This window comes from Haliotis cracherodii, unplaced genomic scaffold (genome assembly GCF_022045235.1).
Source record: "Haliotis cracherodii isolate W230 unplaced genomic scaffold, xgHalCrac1.p SCAF_1, whole genome shotgun sequence".
NCBI classification, from domain to species: Eukaryota; Metazoa; Mollusca; class Gastropoda; order Lepetellida; family Haliotidae; genus Haliotis; species Haliotis cracherodii.
The window spans coordinates 17,701,810-17,718,997 of NW_027266264.1; the positions used below are offsets into that span (position 1 = coordinate 17,701,810).

Consider the following 17,188-nt stretch of genomic DNA (forward strand, 5'->3'; position numbering starts at 1 on the left):
TCAACGCTGACCAGCAGTCGGCTTGACCACTGGTATCAACGCTGACCAGCAGTCAGCTTGACCACTGCAACCACGCTGACCAGCAGTCGGCTTGACCACTGCAACCAACGCCGACCAGCAGTCGGCTTGACCACTGGTACCAACTCGGCTTGACCACTGGTACCAACGCTGACAAGCAGTCGGTTTGACCACTGGTATCAACGCTGACCAGCAGTCGGCTTGACCACTGGTACCAACGCTGACAAGCAGTCGGCTTGACCACTGGTACCAACGCTGACCAGCAGTCGGCTTGACCACTGCTACCAACGCTGACCAGCAGTCGGCTTGACCACTGCAACCAACGCTGACAAGCAGTCTGCTTGACCACTGCAACCAACGCTGACAAGCAGTCAGTTTGACCACTGCAACCAACGCTGACCAGCAGTCGGCTTGACCACTGGTACCAACGCTGACCAGCAGTCGGCTTGACCACTGGTATCAACGCAGACCAGCAGTCGGCTTGACCACTGGTATCAACGCAGACCAGCAGTCGGCATCTCCAAAACAGAAATGAGCCAACTCATTGCACAGTTGTCTGCTTGGAATTCACATCGTGGATTATGAGCCACGTTTAGCATTTTACTTTCAGTTTGTGTGGAGCGACAGAAAATACGTCTAGAAATCAGTCTAGAAATCTCAACAAAGTAATTTAGATTGATTACAAATACGACACTACTCCTCTCACAGAAAAGTTTATCTCCAGGACCTCTCACCTCTGTCTGTATGAGATCCATACGCTGGTGTCGGAGCTTGACAATGCACTCACAGACATCTACCGCGCCTTCCGCCTTGGCTTGTGCAATCAAATAATCCAGAGCAATAAATGTTCCCGTGCGGCCCACTCCAGCACTGAAAAAAAACATGAAAAACTTAAAGGAAAACAACGCTTTGTGTTTGGATACCAACTGAACCTTATCAAAGTACAAAGTACATTCATGAAAATAATCTTCTTTGTTTAGTAAGAAGCAATTAAATGATAAAATTGCCCTTTGTCCTTCAATTTCAGTCCGGAATCCGGAGATCCGGAGAGGGAAGTCCGGTTTAGTCAAGGTCAAGACACGCTATTGCCGTGAAACATATATTATTAAATATACAAAATTATTCCTAATCATATTTAAATATGCTCGTTATAGTTTATAATTTAATATAGTTTGATAGTGTGTATAATATCATTGTGTTTTGAAAGCCTAGTGCGAATGGATTTACAGGTTTTTAATGTATTTTATTATATATTATTGTACATGTGACACATAAATATGAAATATTCACTCGTTCGACATAATATTGAGAAGTTGTATCGCCATAGATACAGTTTTCAATATTTCCATATTTAGTCGTGTTTAATTGCGATTCATAGTTGACATTATACTTCTCTGTACGACTGTTTTATCGCGACATGCAACTGACATTATCTGTAATGATACTCTATTGACACGGGGTTTTTATCCCGAGACACTCTCATCAATATTGATATATTGTCAGGTGGTTTATTGTGATGCAGTTTGTTATGTAAAAGACGTCAAACGTGTGAAGTAAAATGAATGTATATCATATATTTCAGTCAGCTCTACGGTAAACACGGAGGCTGTAGAATATGCGGATCCAAGGGGCACACAATCAACCTCTTGTTGGATTAGTGCGTGGCTTGTTTCTTCATGGGGAAGTGCCGGAATTTTTATCTGTTTATCTGTAGCGTATGCAATACTGAATACACGGTACATAATACATATAACAAACAAACAAGCGATGAACAATGTGATATTGTTGAAACACAATTAATTCGGGTCTCATAACTTTTTAAAAATACTTGTCTGTGTTTGACGTTAGATGATTGTACATACGTGACAGAAGACGTGTTACGTCATAGTCAGAATTAAAACCTCGCTATACGGCGGTTTCGAGATGTAATTGGGATTGTGTCTGGATTGTCTGGATTGTCTGGTCCAGACTCGATTATTTACAGACCACGGTCACATGGTCGGAATATTGCCAAGTTCGGCGTTAAACAAACAAAGTCATTACCTGTAAAATGTGAGTGAGTGAGTATTGCCTAACACCGCATCAGCAATATCCACGGGGGGAATAATCTGTTGTCTGACATGTATAAAGTCAACACATATGCAGGACCAGATAAACTAGTGATTGATATCTTAAGTAACAATCACCACAGTCGAAGTACGTTGGTACAGAATTTGAAACACCGTTCTAACCGCCAGACCACAAAACGATCTTAGGAATAGCACACCTTTTTGTAATAGGTTTCGATGAGTGGATAAATTGGTTGCTAATCACGTCGGAGATACGGGATCGATTTCCGACCTGTGTTTATTATTTGAAACCTATTCTTTGTGTACCCGACGTGATGATTGATAAAGGCAGAGTAAAACTTCACTCACTCACACACTCACTCACTCACTCGATCACTCATTCACTCACTCACTCACTCACTCACCCACTCGATCACTCACTCGATCACTCACTCACTCACTCACTCACTCGATCACTCACTCACTCACTCATAGTATAGTGAATACAGCCAGTAAACTTCATGACTTAAATATTTACCAATATGAACTGCTACATGTAAAAACGTCCGCACGTTTTTGTCATTCTGATAAATTGTCACTAATTGGTTTTATTGTCTTTCCTTCTTAATATTGATGACCTTTGACATTTGCATGATTGGGTTTCTTGGGAAACTGAAAAAAAGCTTTCAAGTCACCGGTTTCTTGGGAAGTTTAAGACACATGTCGTTTTCAAATATCATTATCATTCCGTTAACGAAGTGAATTTTGTAAATCATCATGTCAAAAGTAAAACATAATGCGAGAAATATCGCTATTGGAAGACTTGAACCTGGTGGATCAGATACGTCAGTGGCAAGAGAGTTGAATGTTGCCCGTAGCACAATTTCACGACTCTGGGTACGATGTCAGCGTCATGACACTACTAAACGTGATCGTTCAAGAGAGACCCCGCATCACCACGTCAGCCTAGACTCACGACATCCGGGTCCTTCACACTCTAACAGGACACTCGCTGCAGCACACGAGCCACTAGTGTACTAGTTTCCCGAGAGCCACGAGTTTACTAGTTTCCCGAGAGCCACAAGTGTACTAGTTTCTGAGAGAGCAGAATATAAACGTACTGGTCGTGGCCTTCAAAGGTCATCTGATCACAACCAAATGGAGCATCATTAGGATGAGGTAGACAGTCGTTTGCGTTTGCATCAACCTGGGCCACAGCATCAGCAACAATTACGCCAAGTTCTTCAGGAAGAATGGACTGCCATTCCACAAAGTGTCATCCTTAGGCTTCTTGGTGCCATGTACAGGAGGTGTCGTGACGTCATTCAGGCCAATGGTGGATACACACGGTGCTATGCATTACGATTGCCATGCTCGAGAAACACACAAAGATATATTGTCGGCTACTGTCGTTGGTTAAGTGAGACGTAGAGCACGTAGCAAGCACTAGATTTGAATCACCCGTGGAAGGTGCGGTTACTTGGTCATTCTATCCGGGGATTTCAAATAAGATAACAAAATTGTTTTCGAGGCTGCGTGTTTCCAAACAAGCGCGCACACGTACCTATCAGAGACAATATAGGTTATTGTGAAAAAAAAAGACCCAGCACACTCGATAATCCGGCATTCCGGGGTAACAGGGTTTGAAACTTAGGGTGGATAATCGACTGCAGTTGCATAACAAATGTACCCGGTAGCTTCTAAAGAGTGTATGAGAAAAAAGGATGTTTATATTAGCAACATTTACTTGATGTACCTCAGAATTCAAGTTCTCAATATGAATACAGTTTACGCAAGGGTATATTCATAATTTAATAAAAGAAGGTACAATTGAATTTGAAATGCTTGTTTGAACACTGGTAATGCACGGGTGTTAATGTGGATACAATGTTAACTTTATGTATGTAATTCGCCAAATCCACACACTGAACTACGCCCAGAGCACTACTTTATTACCTGGTGGCTCACGACATGTCCATTCCTATTTACTGGATTCCAAAGTTCAATAAAAATCCGTAGAAAGAGAGAGAGATATTACTGTCAAGCAAATGTACCAATAAAATTCCTGTTTCAAAGATTAACCACAATCCCTAATCAATCAAGGAAAAACTTTCTTTAAATTCACAAAAAAATATTTGAGACAGGTTGAAATAATACCATGTGAATTCTCAAAAACTCAAATGATTTGCCTGATTTTTTGGAAATCTCAGAAAAGTTCAATTCTGTCAAGACATTACATTTTTCAACTTTGAACACCGCTATCCCAAACTTAAGGGAATACTTCATTCCTTGATAAATTGAGCATTAGTAACTAAACATGGCGATAATAGATATAGTTTCATAGTTATCTTCAGAAATTCAGGACAATTTGTAAAAAAATGAAAGCAAATGTCATCTGAAGTTTACTGACAAAACACAGTGTGAAATGCTAAACATCCTCACTGACAACATAAATATAACATTTGGGAATAAGACATTTAGGCAAGAAGTAGGCCTCCCGGTTGTGCTACCCTCATTATTGATCTTTTTCTTAATGATTATGAATCCGAATGTCTGCTCAGATTGGCAAATTAAATTCAAGGGAATTTGAACAAGAAGTTGAACTTTAGCTTCAAGTTTATCAATGATCTTATATAGTTCAATAACCATCAGATAGCCAATTCCTTTCTGAACCCAACTGAACTTGAAATAAAAGAAACCAGTGAAAAATGCCTCATCTGTTTCATTTTAAGATCTATGTATTCAGTGCGTGAGTGAGTGAGCTTGGTTTTCCGCCGCTTTTCGCAATATTCCAACAATATCACGGCGGGGCACACCAGAAATGGGCTCCACACATTGTACCTATGTCGGGAATCGAACCCGGGTCCTCGGCGTGACGAGCGAACGCTTTAACCACTTGGCTACCCGAACGCCCCCTATGCTTTCAGATTCAGTGACAAAAACTCTTTACAAGACTGTATGACAAGAGGGATCACTTCAACTTTCCAATAGTCAGTTTACCCTTTATGCCGCGCAATATTCAAGCCTTTTGTGTCTACATTTCACAACTTTTGAGATACAATCCAGCATGCTCTTTCTACGAAAATTTCAAAGAGTGTCGGTGCCACCGACGGTGCAGGATACGCTCACTCTTTCGCGAACACCCGGTATCATCGCTATTTTAGAGTGATTCAAATGATACAGTCGGAACCATACTTTTGATACAGTCGGAATCGTACAAGGTAATAGTCTTCTTCTGTAGTAATGAAAATGCTTATGAACATGTAACTGTTTTTGTCGCTTATGTTCATTTAGCTGTACAGACAGTAAGAAACTGTTTCGATATTTATTTCCAAAGTCGCTGTAATGACCCACGTAAGACTAGGTCCCAGTACTCTATTGCTTGTCATGAGAGGCGACTAAATTAGTGGGGGTGGTCAGTAAATAATCGAGTCTGGACCAGACAATCCAGTGATTGACATCATGAGTATCGGTCTACGCAATTGGGATCGATGACATGCTTCAACCAAGTCAGCGAGCCTGACCGTCCGATCCCATATGTATGTATGTATGTATGTATGTGTGTGTGTGCCTGTGTGTGTGTGTGTGTGTGTGTGTGTGTGTGTGTGTGTGTGTGTGTGTGTGTGTGTGTGTGTGTGTGTGTGTGTGTGTGTGTGTGTGTGTGTGTGTGTGTGAGCAAGTGATTTCATATATTATTATTATTATTCAGTTATGGCCTGAAACTGTGTTCAATCTTACTCCACTTATTTGATTATTACTATCTTGTGCCTGAGAGTTAGAACTTTACTGTGTTTTTTCTACATATACAGTAATTGATGACAAAGCAGACAATGGGGACTTCACGGACATTTTATTTACATAAGCTGCGCATATATACACAGTACAGAGGTCAATGTACAGATATACCCAAGTCCGACAATAAACAATAACATGGGGATTGAACATGGGTGTTTGGGTAACCAGTGTCATTTTGCACGGAAGAGCGTTAACAGCTCATGAAACATTTGGATTTGTGAACAACATGAAGGGTACATCGAAGTAACTAAAATATTTGTGGCCTCAGATCATTTCATGAAAAAGAATTTGATTGAAGGAAAGCCCGAAGAAAACGATATTGATACTATACTATACCATTTGACAACCAAAATTCTATATCTGTTTGGAGGCGCAGTGTAAGGGAGATAACTGTACAAGAACTAAAAGGAAATCGCTGTTGGGTGTTTGAGTCATAATAGCATAATGTCAGCCGTTGGTCGGAAGTCTAGACTGGCTCCTACATGCTGTGCAGAGTTGCGTCCCTTGGGCACGCCAGAATCTGGTTCGAATCTGGGCTCGTCCCGTGTCCGGGTTCGTCAGCACCATACCGTGCTTGGGGTTTCACCACAGTGGTAAACGTCCTGCATCACTTCCCATAGCAAGCTGACATGCCGTGATATAACTGGAATACTGTTCAAAGCGGCGTTAAATCTAACTCACTCAGTCACTCATACTGAGGCCTGATTCAGGGTGACACAGAATTAAAAGATTACAGATTATTCGGATTTCCTGGACAACAACATGGATGCCATTGGTCAACATAAATATCAATACACAATTATCAAAATGTGAGTAACATGTAACAATACATTGACTGAACAATTGACAGTATATGACACTGCATTGACAGATTAGTTACAGAGTGCTGACAAAAAACTAAGGATTATACAGCGCCTCGTGTTTGGACAAGCCAGTGTCATTTTGTACAGAATAACGTGTTATGTACAGGTTCGCAACATGTAGAATGGTGAACAGTTGTAATGAAGGGTTAATATATTTTATGAATAGTCCAGTGATATATCACAGGGTATATGATACAAGAGAGAGCCAACAGAAAAGGAACTCGATATCCCAAAACCAGCCACACTGAAACCAGGAGGATATTTGATTGAAACCGGAAGTTCCAGTTAAAGCAAATGCAGTGTAAGGGAGATAACTGCACACACGCCAAGTAACGAACCAAACAAAGCAGCATATTTCTAAATGCTGAGTGTGTCACATTTTGCACAAACATAATCTGCTCGCTAAAAAGAGACATCTTGTAATCATAATGCAGTACACGACACATCCATGCAACCAATTACTTTTTAAAGTTTTAAAGTGCAAAGGTATACACATACAGAATGTATTTCAATCAAGCCTGAATCTAATCAACAAATGACACCAGATGTGTGTACCGTGTGGCGTCATCGGATGGCCCCAGCGTCTCATAGCGTCTCTGATCTGCAGCTTCAACTACATCAGGCGAATTGTCATCTTCATCTGTACCAGCCGATTGGTCAGCTTCGTATTGAATCATTTCATAATGTTGGTAATCACTGTCACGTGACCCACCAAGCTCTTCCCGCGAGATGTCATCGGATCTTGATTCCAGATCGTTTTGTACAGGTGATATGTATATCCCACCTGAACCGTTCACTGCGTACCTACAAGTTAACAAAGAAATAACATGCACGTTTTTGAAGCGCAAAATCACACACTATGTATGGTATTTAATTCAGCGCCCGCATGCATTCTCTGATTAACTAATTATAAGATTTTAAAAATGTTAAATAAAAGATGACCCCCATAAATGACCGAGTGAGGGAGGAATTGCGTTTGTCAGCTTGATTTCGGTGGGTCTAAGAAGTTTACCATGAGCACATAGAAACATAATCAGGGAGAATAAGGGTTTCGAACCTAGGTTTATAGCGGCACTAAGGAACGCAACTCAGCACGGGGAATTACGGAACCACGACATCCCCCTATAAATACGTTAGCTCTTATTAGTGAGTGAGTGAGTTTGGTTTTACGCCGCTTTTAGCAATAATCCTGCAATATTCGGGGGACACCATAAGTGGGCTTCACACGTTGTTCCCATGTCGGGAATCGAACCCGGGCCTTCGGCGTGACGAGCGAACGCCTAACCACAAGGCTACCCGATCGTCCCTTAGCTCTTTTTAAGAAGTGCAGTTACTGTCAAAGTTTAAATATCCAATTCATTTTTATTCAAATATTTATACCCAATCGTTTCAGAATGTATATACTATTACCGTTTAAGGAGGAAAACGGCCATGATGATAACAAGAGAGACCAAAACAACAACCGCAGCAGAAAGGATCCATGTCTGGCGACGATGTGAACTTTGTTCTGAAAATACGGACAAGGACACAAAAAGGTAATTACGAGTTAGTGGGTGAGTAAGCTGAACAGTGTTGCAGTTATATCACGGCGTATCCGCTTAATGTGGGACGAAAGCCCGAAGAGATACCACTTCGATGAAACCCACAAGCATGGGTATGGTGCTGACAAACATAGAAACATAATCGGGGCGAATCGGGATGCGAACCCACGATCAAAGGTTTCTGGCGTGCCCACGGGAAGCAACTCTGCACAGAAAACTGCGGCCACACCTGCCACCAGGTAACTATTAAGAAAACCAATTTACATGACAAAATTTAGCTTATGTTAAGCGTTTCCATAATGAGTGAAATAACACACAAGTAAGACGTTAATGCTAATCTATCACAACAATCAAGGCCTGAGCCAGAATCTGTTGAATGAGTTCCCTGTTGCATGATTCGAGTTGTTGGATACGGTGACACGCTATAAAAGCTGTAAGTCGCCGTACGTGACGAACCAATCCAGTAAGTCGTCATGAAACAAACATCACTGGGGACACATTCTTACGTGGAACCACCACTAGGGATTACATAGTGAGTTGTTATGGCATTCAATTATAAATAACCAATACAAGTGTTTATATGCGAATATGTTTCTTACCATTACAGTGTAGTCCCATCCAGCCATCAGCACAAGTAAGGCAGGCACCATCATACTGACATGTGTTGCACGCCATGGGACATCTTTCAGAACACTGGCTTCCGTACCGCCCGTCCTCACACCCGTTTATACAGACTCCAGTCATGTTACACTGCGACTTCAGGCAGTCAGTGTTACAGGTCAAGTTACAGGACTCGCCGTATCTGTGGGCTTCACACTCCAGGCATTGGCCATCATGTCTGTCACATCTCACACAGTGCTGTTGTAGACACGTGTTCTCACAGTAGTCACCCCACCATCCGTCTTCACATCCCTCAGTGCATTGGGGCGTATCTACATCAGTGTTAACTGTATGACAGTTTCTATTGACACAGTGATCACTGCACGAATTGTTACAGTAATGGCCATAGGAAGTTCCAGTACATCCTTGTGAACATATTCCAGTTTGGTGGTGACATGTGTCTCCTTTACATCCGGATGAACAAAGTTTGTCACACATCTTGCCGAAATGTTGTTGGTGACAAGAGAGACATGCTTCACTATACTGTTCACATTTAGAACAGAACTGTGGACACGAAGCGTTGCAGTGGGAGCCTTTGAATCCCTGCATACAAGACTTACAGGAACCAGTCTCTCTGTGGCAAGACTCTGAGGCACATTGGTCGGGACATTCTAGATGACATATATCTCCGTACCAGCCTGTGGTACAACCTTGGATACACCTTCCTGACATTTGTTCACAGGCATGATTCATACAGTTGGACCCACAATGTCGCTCACACATTTCCCCAAAGTGTCCAACTCTGCAAGATCCACAAATTCCACTCCTGTCACATCTCTTGTTACTACAGTGACTGCTGCATGGGATGTTGCATTGGTCTCCATAGAAACCGGGTTTGCATCTTTCACAGGTTCCGTTACGGTAACACAGTTCGTCCTCACAGCTGACATTGCAGGCTTCGTCACACTTGTCACCAGACCATCCGCTATTGCACCCGGATGTACATGTCCCGTACAATGAGCATGTTCCGTTGACACAGTTATTGCACTGTTTTTCACACAAACGTCCATACCACCCTACTTCACATCCCTGTGTACACCCTCCCTCCAGACCACATACGTCATAGAGGCAGTGCAAGGGACAGGGGACGGTACAGCCATCTCCATGGAATCCAGCCTTGCATGTACAGTAGGTTCCATTACAACTCTGACAGTTCACACAGGTCTCTGTACACAATACACCCCGAAATCCTTCTTGACATGTACAGTTATATCCTGAACAAATTTCACAGTTTGGACAGTATTGGTCACATTTGTTCCCTCGTTTTCCTCTCTTGCAGCCACACAGACACCTCCCCTCATTGTCACACGCCTCAACACCGTCTCCACACGACCTGCACGTGTCACAAGTTAAATCACATGTAGGTCCATAGTAACCTGGCAGGCAGTTTTGGAGACAGTGCCCTTTCCACCGGTCACATGTTTGATTCCTGCACCCTGTACTACATGGAGCAAGACAGTCTGAACCCCACGTGTGGCTCTGGCTACAGGGAACACCACATCTATCTGTGTATTCGACTGACTCTACATCGACAGCATCCTTGCATTGTCTGCACGAGGAGCCATCATGGAAAGATCCCGATCTGCACTCTGTGGAAAGAATGTTTCAATATTAACAATGATTATCAGGTCACTTAAAAACAAATACCAGATAATAGGAACAGGGAGTTGATAAATTGACCGTTTAAATATTGAGAATATTGCACAGAACACTCTATCGATATCAGAACTGTTCAGCTATCTTCCCTAAGATTTGCCTCTCACCTTCTGGACAAAGGCCGCATGTCCTATTGCACATTAATTTCAGTCCTGGCTGGTGACAGTGCGACTCTTTACACCAGGAATATATATCCTGGCACGGTGGAAAGGCTGCAACAATGAAGTCAGTGCGAACGATATATGTCTCAAACTAAGCTGTGAACTTGTAGGATAGATTGAGCATACGTGAATTGGTGAGATGCTAAATCAGGCCAGAACTTAAGCTAAACTAATGTTGTAAAGTAAACTTGAGAGGTCACGTAACCCAGATAATTTATTTACTTGTTCGGACCTGATACCTTATAAAACGTTAATACTTCATGATTCACATGAAGACTCTACCATAACCACTGATTAGTTAGCACATCTTTTCATATCTTATTGACATGTCGGACATTTAACCACTGCTATAACTATGATACTTCAATGTTTGCCCCAGTGTATTCAAAATATGCCATGTGTGAAGGCGAACATGCGTCAGTTATATGACATATACGTTGGATAGGTGTTTAATATATTCACCAGTATATTGTGTGAGAGCCAGCCCGCACATTGCCAGAAGGAGGGTGTTGTGGTGACACATGGTTGAATGCGTCAATCCTCGAACCTGTAGTCGACAAGAAGGCTTCCTACAGAAGCATATCAAAAGTCGACAAACAGATAGTTTCCTAAAATAAAATTGCTTATATCAATCTTCAAACACAAACATAAAAGAACTAATAACTCCCACTGAGCTTGTCATTGAGCATTAACGTCCTGGCATTAAACATGGATTATTCTGGTGACGTTTTCTCAACACAGGGTCATGTGTTATGGGCAAATGAAAAAATAAAATCGCTGAGACAATTACTGTTATTGCATTGATGACACCAGGTGTTTGACATCCCTCATGTGTCATCACTTATCCGAGATATAAAACGATTATGACTTTTCAAATGAATTATAGAAACATTACTTTACCTTTCTACGTGGTGTTACGAGCAGGACTAGGAGGGCACATTTGCAGAGCTACACAGTGACCGAGTGAATCATATTTTCTATTTCCCTTTGCGTTACAAACCTTAAAAATGGACGAATATATTGCCTGTCTGTGGCAATCATAAAATGTGATTCATGCCAAACTACATCCTGCCTCCGTCAGCATAAAAACAAGCATGTCTATATACACTATGTTGTCCCAGTCAACGTTGTAACATGTATGTCTATATACATCATGTTGTCCCCGTCAACGTTATAACATGCATGTCTATATACACCATGTTGTCCCAGTCAACGTTGTAACATGCATGTCTATATACACCATGTTGTCCATGTCAACGTAGTAACATGCTTGTCTATATACACCATCTTGTCCCCGTTAACGTTGTAAAATGCTTCTCTATATACACACTGTTGTCCCCGTCAACGTTGTAACATGCATGTCTATATACACCATGTTGTCCCCGTCAACATTGTAACATGCATGTCTATATACACACTGTTGTCCCCGTCAACGTTGTAACTTGCATGTCTATATAAACCAAGTTGTCCCCATCAACATTGTATCATGCATGTCTATATACACCATGTTGTCCCCGTCAACGTTTTAATATGCATGTCTATATACATCATGTTGTCCACGTCAACATTGTAACATGCATATCTATATACACCATGATGTCCCTGTTAACGTTGTAACATGCATGTCTATACAAATCATGTTGTCCCCGTCAACGTTGTAACATGCTTGTCTATATACACCATGTTGTCCCCGTCAACGTTGTAACATGCTTGTCTATATACACCATGTTGTCTCCGTCAACGTTGTAAAATGCATGTCCATATACACCATCTTGTCCCCGTCAACGTTGTAACACGCTTGTCTACATACACCATGTTGTCCCCGTCAACATTGTAACATGCATGTCTATATACACCATGTTGTCCCTGTTAACGTTGTAACATGCTTGTCCATATACACTATCTTGTTCCCGTCAACGTTGTAACATGCATGTCCATATACACCATGTTGTCCCCGTCAACGTTGTAACATGCATGTCTATATACATCATGTTGTCCCCGTCAACATTGTAACATGCATGTCTATATACACCATGTTTTCCATGTCAACGTTGTAACATGCTTGTCTATATACACTATCTAGTCCCCGTCAACATTGTAACATGCATGTCTATATACACCATGATGTCCCTGTTAACGTTGTAACATGCATGTCTATATAAATCATGTTGTCCCCGTCAACGTTGTAACATGCTTGTCTATATACACCATGTTGTCCCCGTCAACGTTGTAAAATGCATGTCCATATACACCATCTTGTCCCCGTCAACGTTGTAACATGCTTGTCTATATAAATCATGTTGTCCCCGTCAACGTTGTAACATGCTTGTCTATATACACCATGATGTCCCTGTTAACGTTGTAACATGCATGTCTATACAAATTATGTTGTCCCCGTCAACGTTGTAACATGCATGTTTATATACACCATGCTGTCCCCGTCAGCGTTGTAGTATGCTTGTCTACATGTATTACACTATCTTTTCCCCGCCAACGTTATACATGCATGTCCATATACACCATGTTGTCCCAGTCAATGTTGTAACATTCTTCTCTATATACACCATGTTGTCCCAGGCAACAGTCTTACATGCATGTCTGTATACACCATGTTGTCCCCGTCAATATTGTAACTTGCATGTCTATATACACCATGTTGTCCCCGTCAACGTTGTAATTTGCAAGTCTATATACACCATCTTGTTCCCGTCAACATTGTAACTTGCATGTCTATATACACCATGTTGTCCCTGTCAACGTTGTAACATGCATGTCTATATACACCATCTTGTCCCCGTCAACGTTGTAACTTGCATGTCTATATACACTATGTTGTCCCCGTCAACGTTGTAACTTGCATGTCTATATACACCATGTTGTCCCCGTCAACGTTGTTACATGCATGTTTATATACACCATGTTGTCCCCGTCAACGTTGTTACATGCATGTTTATATACACCATGTTGTCCCCGTCAACGTTGTTACATTCATGTTTATATACACCATGTTGTCCCCGTCAACGTTGTTACATGCATGTCTATATACACCATGTTGTCCCTGTTAACGTTGTAATATTCATGTCTATATAAACTATGTTGTTCCACGTCAATGTTGTAACATTGTAATTTCTTAAATAGAAACTTAAAATTATGTGCCCATGTGAAAGGTATAGCTATAGTATTTACACACGTGGAGGCTATAACAATAATTGACTTATCCCCTACCCATGAAACCCAGAAGACAAAAAACAGAATAGGTTTTCTATATAAGACCATACAATACATCATATCTGCAGCAACCCATCGTATCAGCAAATCGCGATACGTTATGCAAGTTCATACTCGTCTTCATTTGGTTACATCATACATACATGCATCTCTTCGTTAACATGATTCGACATAGACGCAAAGTGACAGAAACCATTTAAGTTGCAGCGACCGCACTTCTTCCACAGATTCCAGCAATGTCTGGATGCCCACAACACGTCTTCCGACAGATTTCAGCAATAGCTGACTGTCCACAACACGTCTGCCGACAGATTTCAGCAATACCTGGCAGTCCACAACACGTCTGCCGACAGATTTCAACAATACCTGGCAGTCCACAACACGTCTGCCGACAGATTTCAACAATATCTGGCAGTCCACAACACGTCTGCCGACAGATTTCAACAATATCTGCAGTCCACAACACGTCTGCCGACAGATTTCAACAATATCCGGCAGTCCACAACACGTCTGCCGACAGATTTCAACAATATCTGGCTGTCCTAAACACGTCTTCCGACAGATTTCAGCAATAGCTGACTGTCCACAACACGTCTTCTGACAGATTTCAGCAATAGCTGACTGTCCACAACACGCCTGCCGACAGATTTCAGCAATAGCTTGCTGTCCACAACACGTCTGCCGACAGATTTCAAAAAATACCTGGCAGTCCACAACACGTCTGCCGACAGATTTCAACAATACCTGGCAGTCCACAACACGTCTTCCGACAGATTTCAACAATACCTGTCAGTCCAAAAACACGTCTGCCGACAGATTTCAGCAATACCTGTCAGTCCACAACACGTCTTCTGACAGATTTCAGAAATACCTGGCTGAACGACGCTCTGTCCTTTCATGTTGCGCCTTTTGTTAAGTCATAATATGGCTGAAGCAATACATATCTACCTTCCTAAATGTGGAAATCGTTCTGTCCAATGCTCCATTTACTGACTTACTGTCTGATCTCCAGTAATTGCTACAAGTATGCCCAAGGGCGGATCCATCATTTATAAAATGGAGGGATCCAAAATATCAAAAAAAACCTCTGCTTACAACATCCTACATTTGGTTTTCAAAAGGGGAGGGGTCCGGACCACCTCGACCCCCCTCAGGACCCACCTATGTACGAGCATCTCAAATATGACATGTCCGGTTGTGTGCAATGCATTAGCTCCTGTGAACTATGTTCACTGGGCGTTTTTGTAAAGGGCCTAATTGCAGGACTAAAAAAAGTTATTACTGGTGTTGTTTTGCCATCTGCAGTTTATGATAGAGTATGTTACTGAATTTGTAATAAGTAAGGATGAGACATATTGACGAACAACTTCTTTATTACAATTAGGAGCGATGGTTTCGGTGATAACACCGTTATCAAGCAAGTGAAGTACAGAGTATGGTTGACAGGAATATATAGTGTTTATACAGTTGAGTAGATTTTAGATCAGTTACACTGTTGTATTTGTAATGAGTTGTGTTTCTGCATGAAGTCAGTCAGTGAATGCAACAACTGTGTCCATAACACTTGTGGAGGAACATACACTCAAGCAATGCAGAACTTACCACTAGAAAAGGAAATGTATTCAATACTGTGAGATGACATTATGTGCCAAGTTTGGTGAAGAAATATGGAGCGGTTTTCAAGATCTGCTCCGGAAACGAGGACTACCGCCATTTTTAGTCTAAATCAAAGTCGTTGCCATGGAAACTCGAAAAATATTATTTTTTTTAAATCCCAAACTATCAAAAGGCAGCAGTTCACCACTAGACCTATCTATGTGCCAAATTTGGTGAAGAAATATGGTACGTTTTTCAAGATCTGCTCCGGAAACGAAGACTACCACCATTTTCATTCTAAATCAAAGTCGTTGCCATGGAAACTCAAAAAAAAAAAAAAATTAAAATCCCCAACTACCAAGAAATATGGTACGGTTTTGAAGATCTGCTCCAGAAACGAAATGTGACGGACGGACGGGAGGAAGGATGGAAGGACAGAAGGACGGACGGACGGACGGACGGCGACCATTCCTATATCCCCCTACCGCTTCGTGGCGGGGGATAATAAACATTATACATCATTTACCTTCGTCATACCAAAATTTCGTTAAAAGTTGGTACTTATTGTTACCCTGCCTGGCGCTCGGCTTAAAGGGGCTTAACAAGTTCTGGTCGGATCGGAGTCAGACACTGTGTCTGAGTGGGGTATTTTGTTAAACTGTGGCATGGAATCTCAGTGGGCTGGCACTATAAAACCGGCATTAGTCCGGAAACATACACACACACACACACACACACACACACACACACACACACACACACACACACACACACACACACACACACACACACACACACACACACACACACACACACACACGTCGCTATATGAGTGCAATATTCTTGAACGTGACGATAAACCACATTTCACCACATTTCCGAAGTATGCTCGTTGAACAATGTCGGGTGTATGTTTATGAAACCAGTTGTAACAGGGAAAAAGAAACTAGCCTTTGTGACTGTGCACGAGGACTTATTTATTCACTTATGTTATACGTGGTTATTTGTACTCGTTCTGCCTCGCATGAGTGTAGGTTTTATGCAGAATATACGCTATGAGTTTCCGAGTGCACATGAATCACGAATTCTCAGTAATTCGTTGGGTGAGTGTGTTACAGAAAGTGTATGTTTGTCGGGAGAGGCGACTAACGGGGTCGCGTGGTTAGGCTCGCTGACTTTCTTGATGCAAGTTATCGTATTCCAATTGCGTGGATCGAAGTTCATGATGTCAATCACTGCGTTGTCTGGTCCAGATGGTATTATTTACAGACCGCCGTCATATACCTGGAATAGTGCTGAGTGCGGTGTAAACAAACAAACACACAAACAAAGAAACAAACATGCTGACATGATCCGAACAGGGCTGTGGAGTGCCTGATGATCATGCAGGACACAATCCCAGTTTAATTATTTGTAATTGTAATTGTATCTACAATACAATATCTAATCCAAGAGTTCGCCAACTGATCTTATCTATTCTAAAACCAACTGTTGCGAACTTGCCTTTCGCTATGGTCTGTCGGGCCGACATTATGCTGTCAGATACCCGCTACTGGTCGTAACAAGCGACTGAATTGAACCGGGTGGTCAGGTTCTACTACATCGTTTCTCGTGTAATCAAT

The 17,188-nt window shown here is 41.8% G+C and overlaps 1 protein-coding gene across 1 annotated transcript; it reads right to left on the minus strand.

Annotated features, from left to right (window-relative positions):
- On the minus strand, window positions 1–17,097 carry LOC139454450 (multiple epidermal growth factor-like domains protein 11). The gene is made up of 8 exons (XM_071236163.1): window positions 17,056–17,097; window positions 11,205–11,289; window positions 10,689–10,793; window positions 8,865–10,514; window positions 8,135–8,231; window positions 7,280–7,528; window positions 753–888; window positions 1–366 (listed from the first exon to the last, which is right to left on the minus strand). Exons 1-8 carry the CDS (start codon window positions 17,095–17,097, stop codon window positions 1–3), a joined length of 2,730 nt encoding a protein of 909 aa, XP_071092264.1.
- Between the last annotated feature and the right edge of the window lie 91 nt (window positions 17,098–17,188).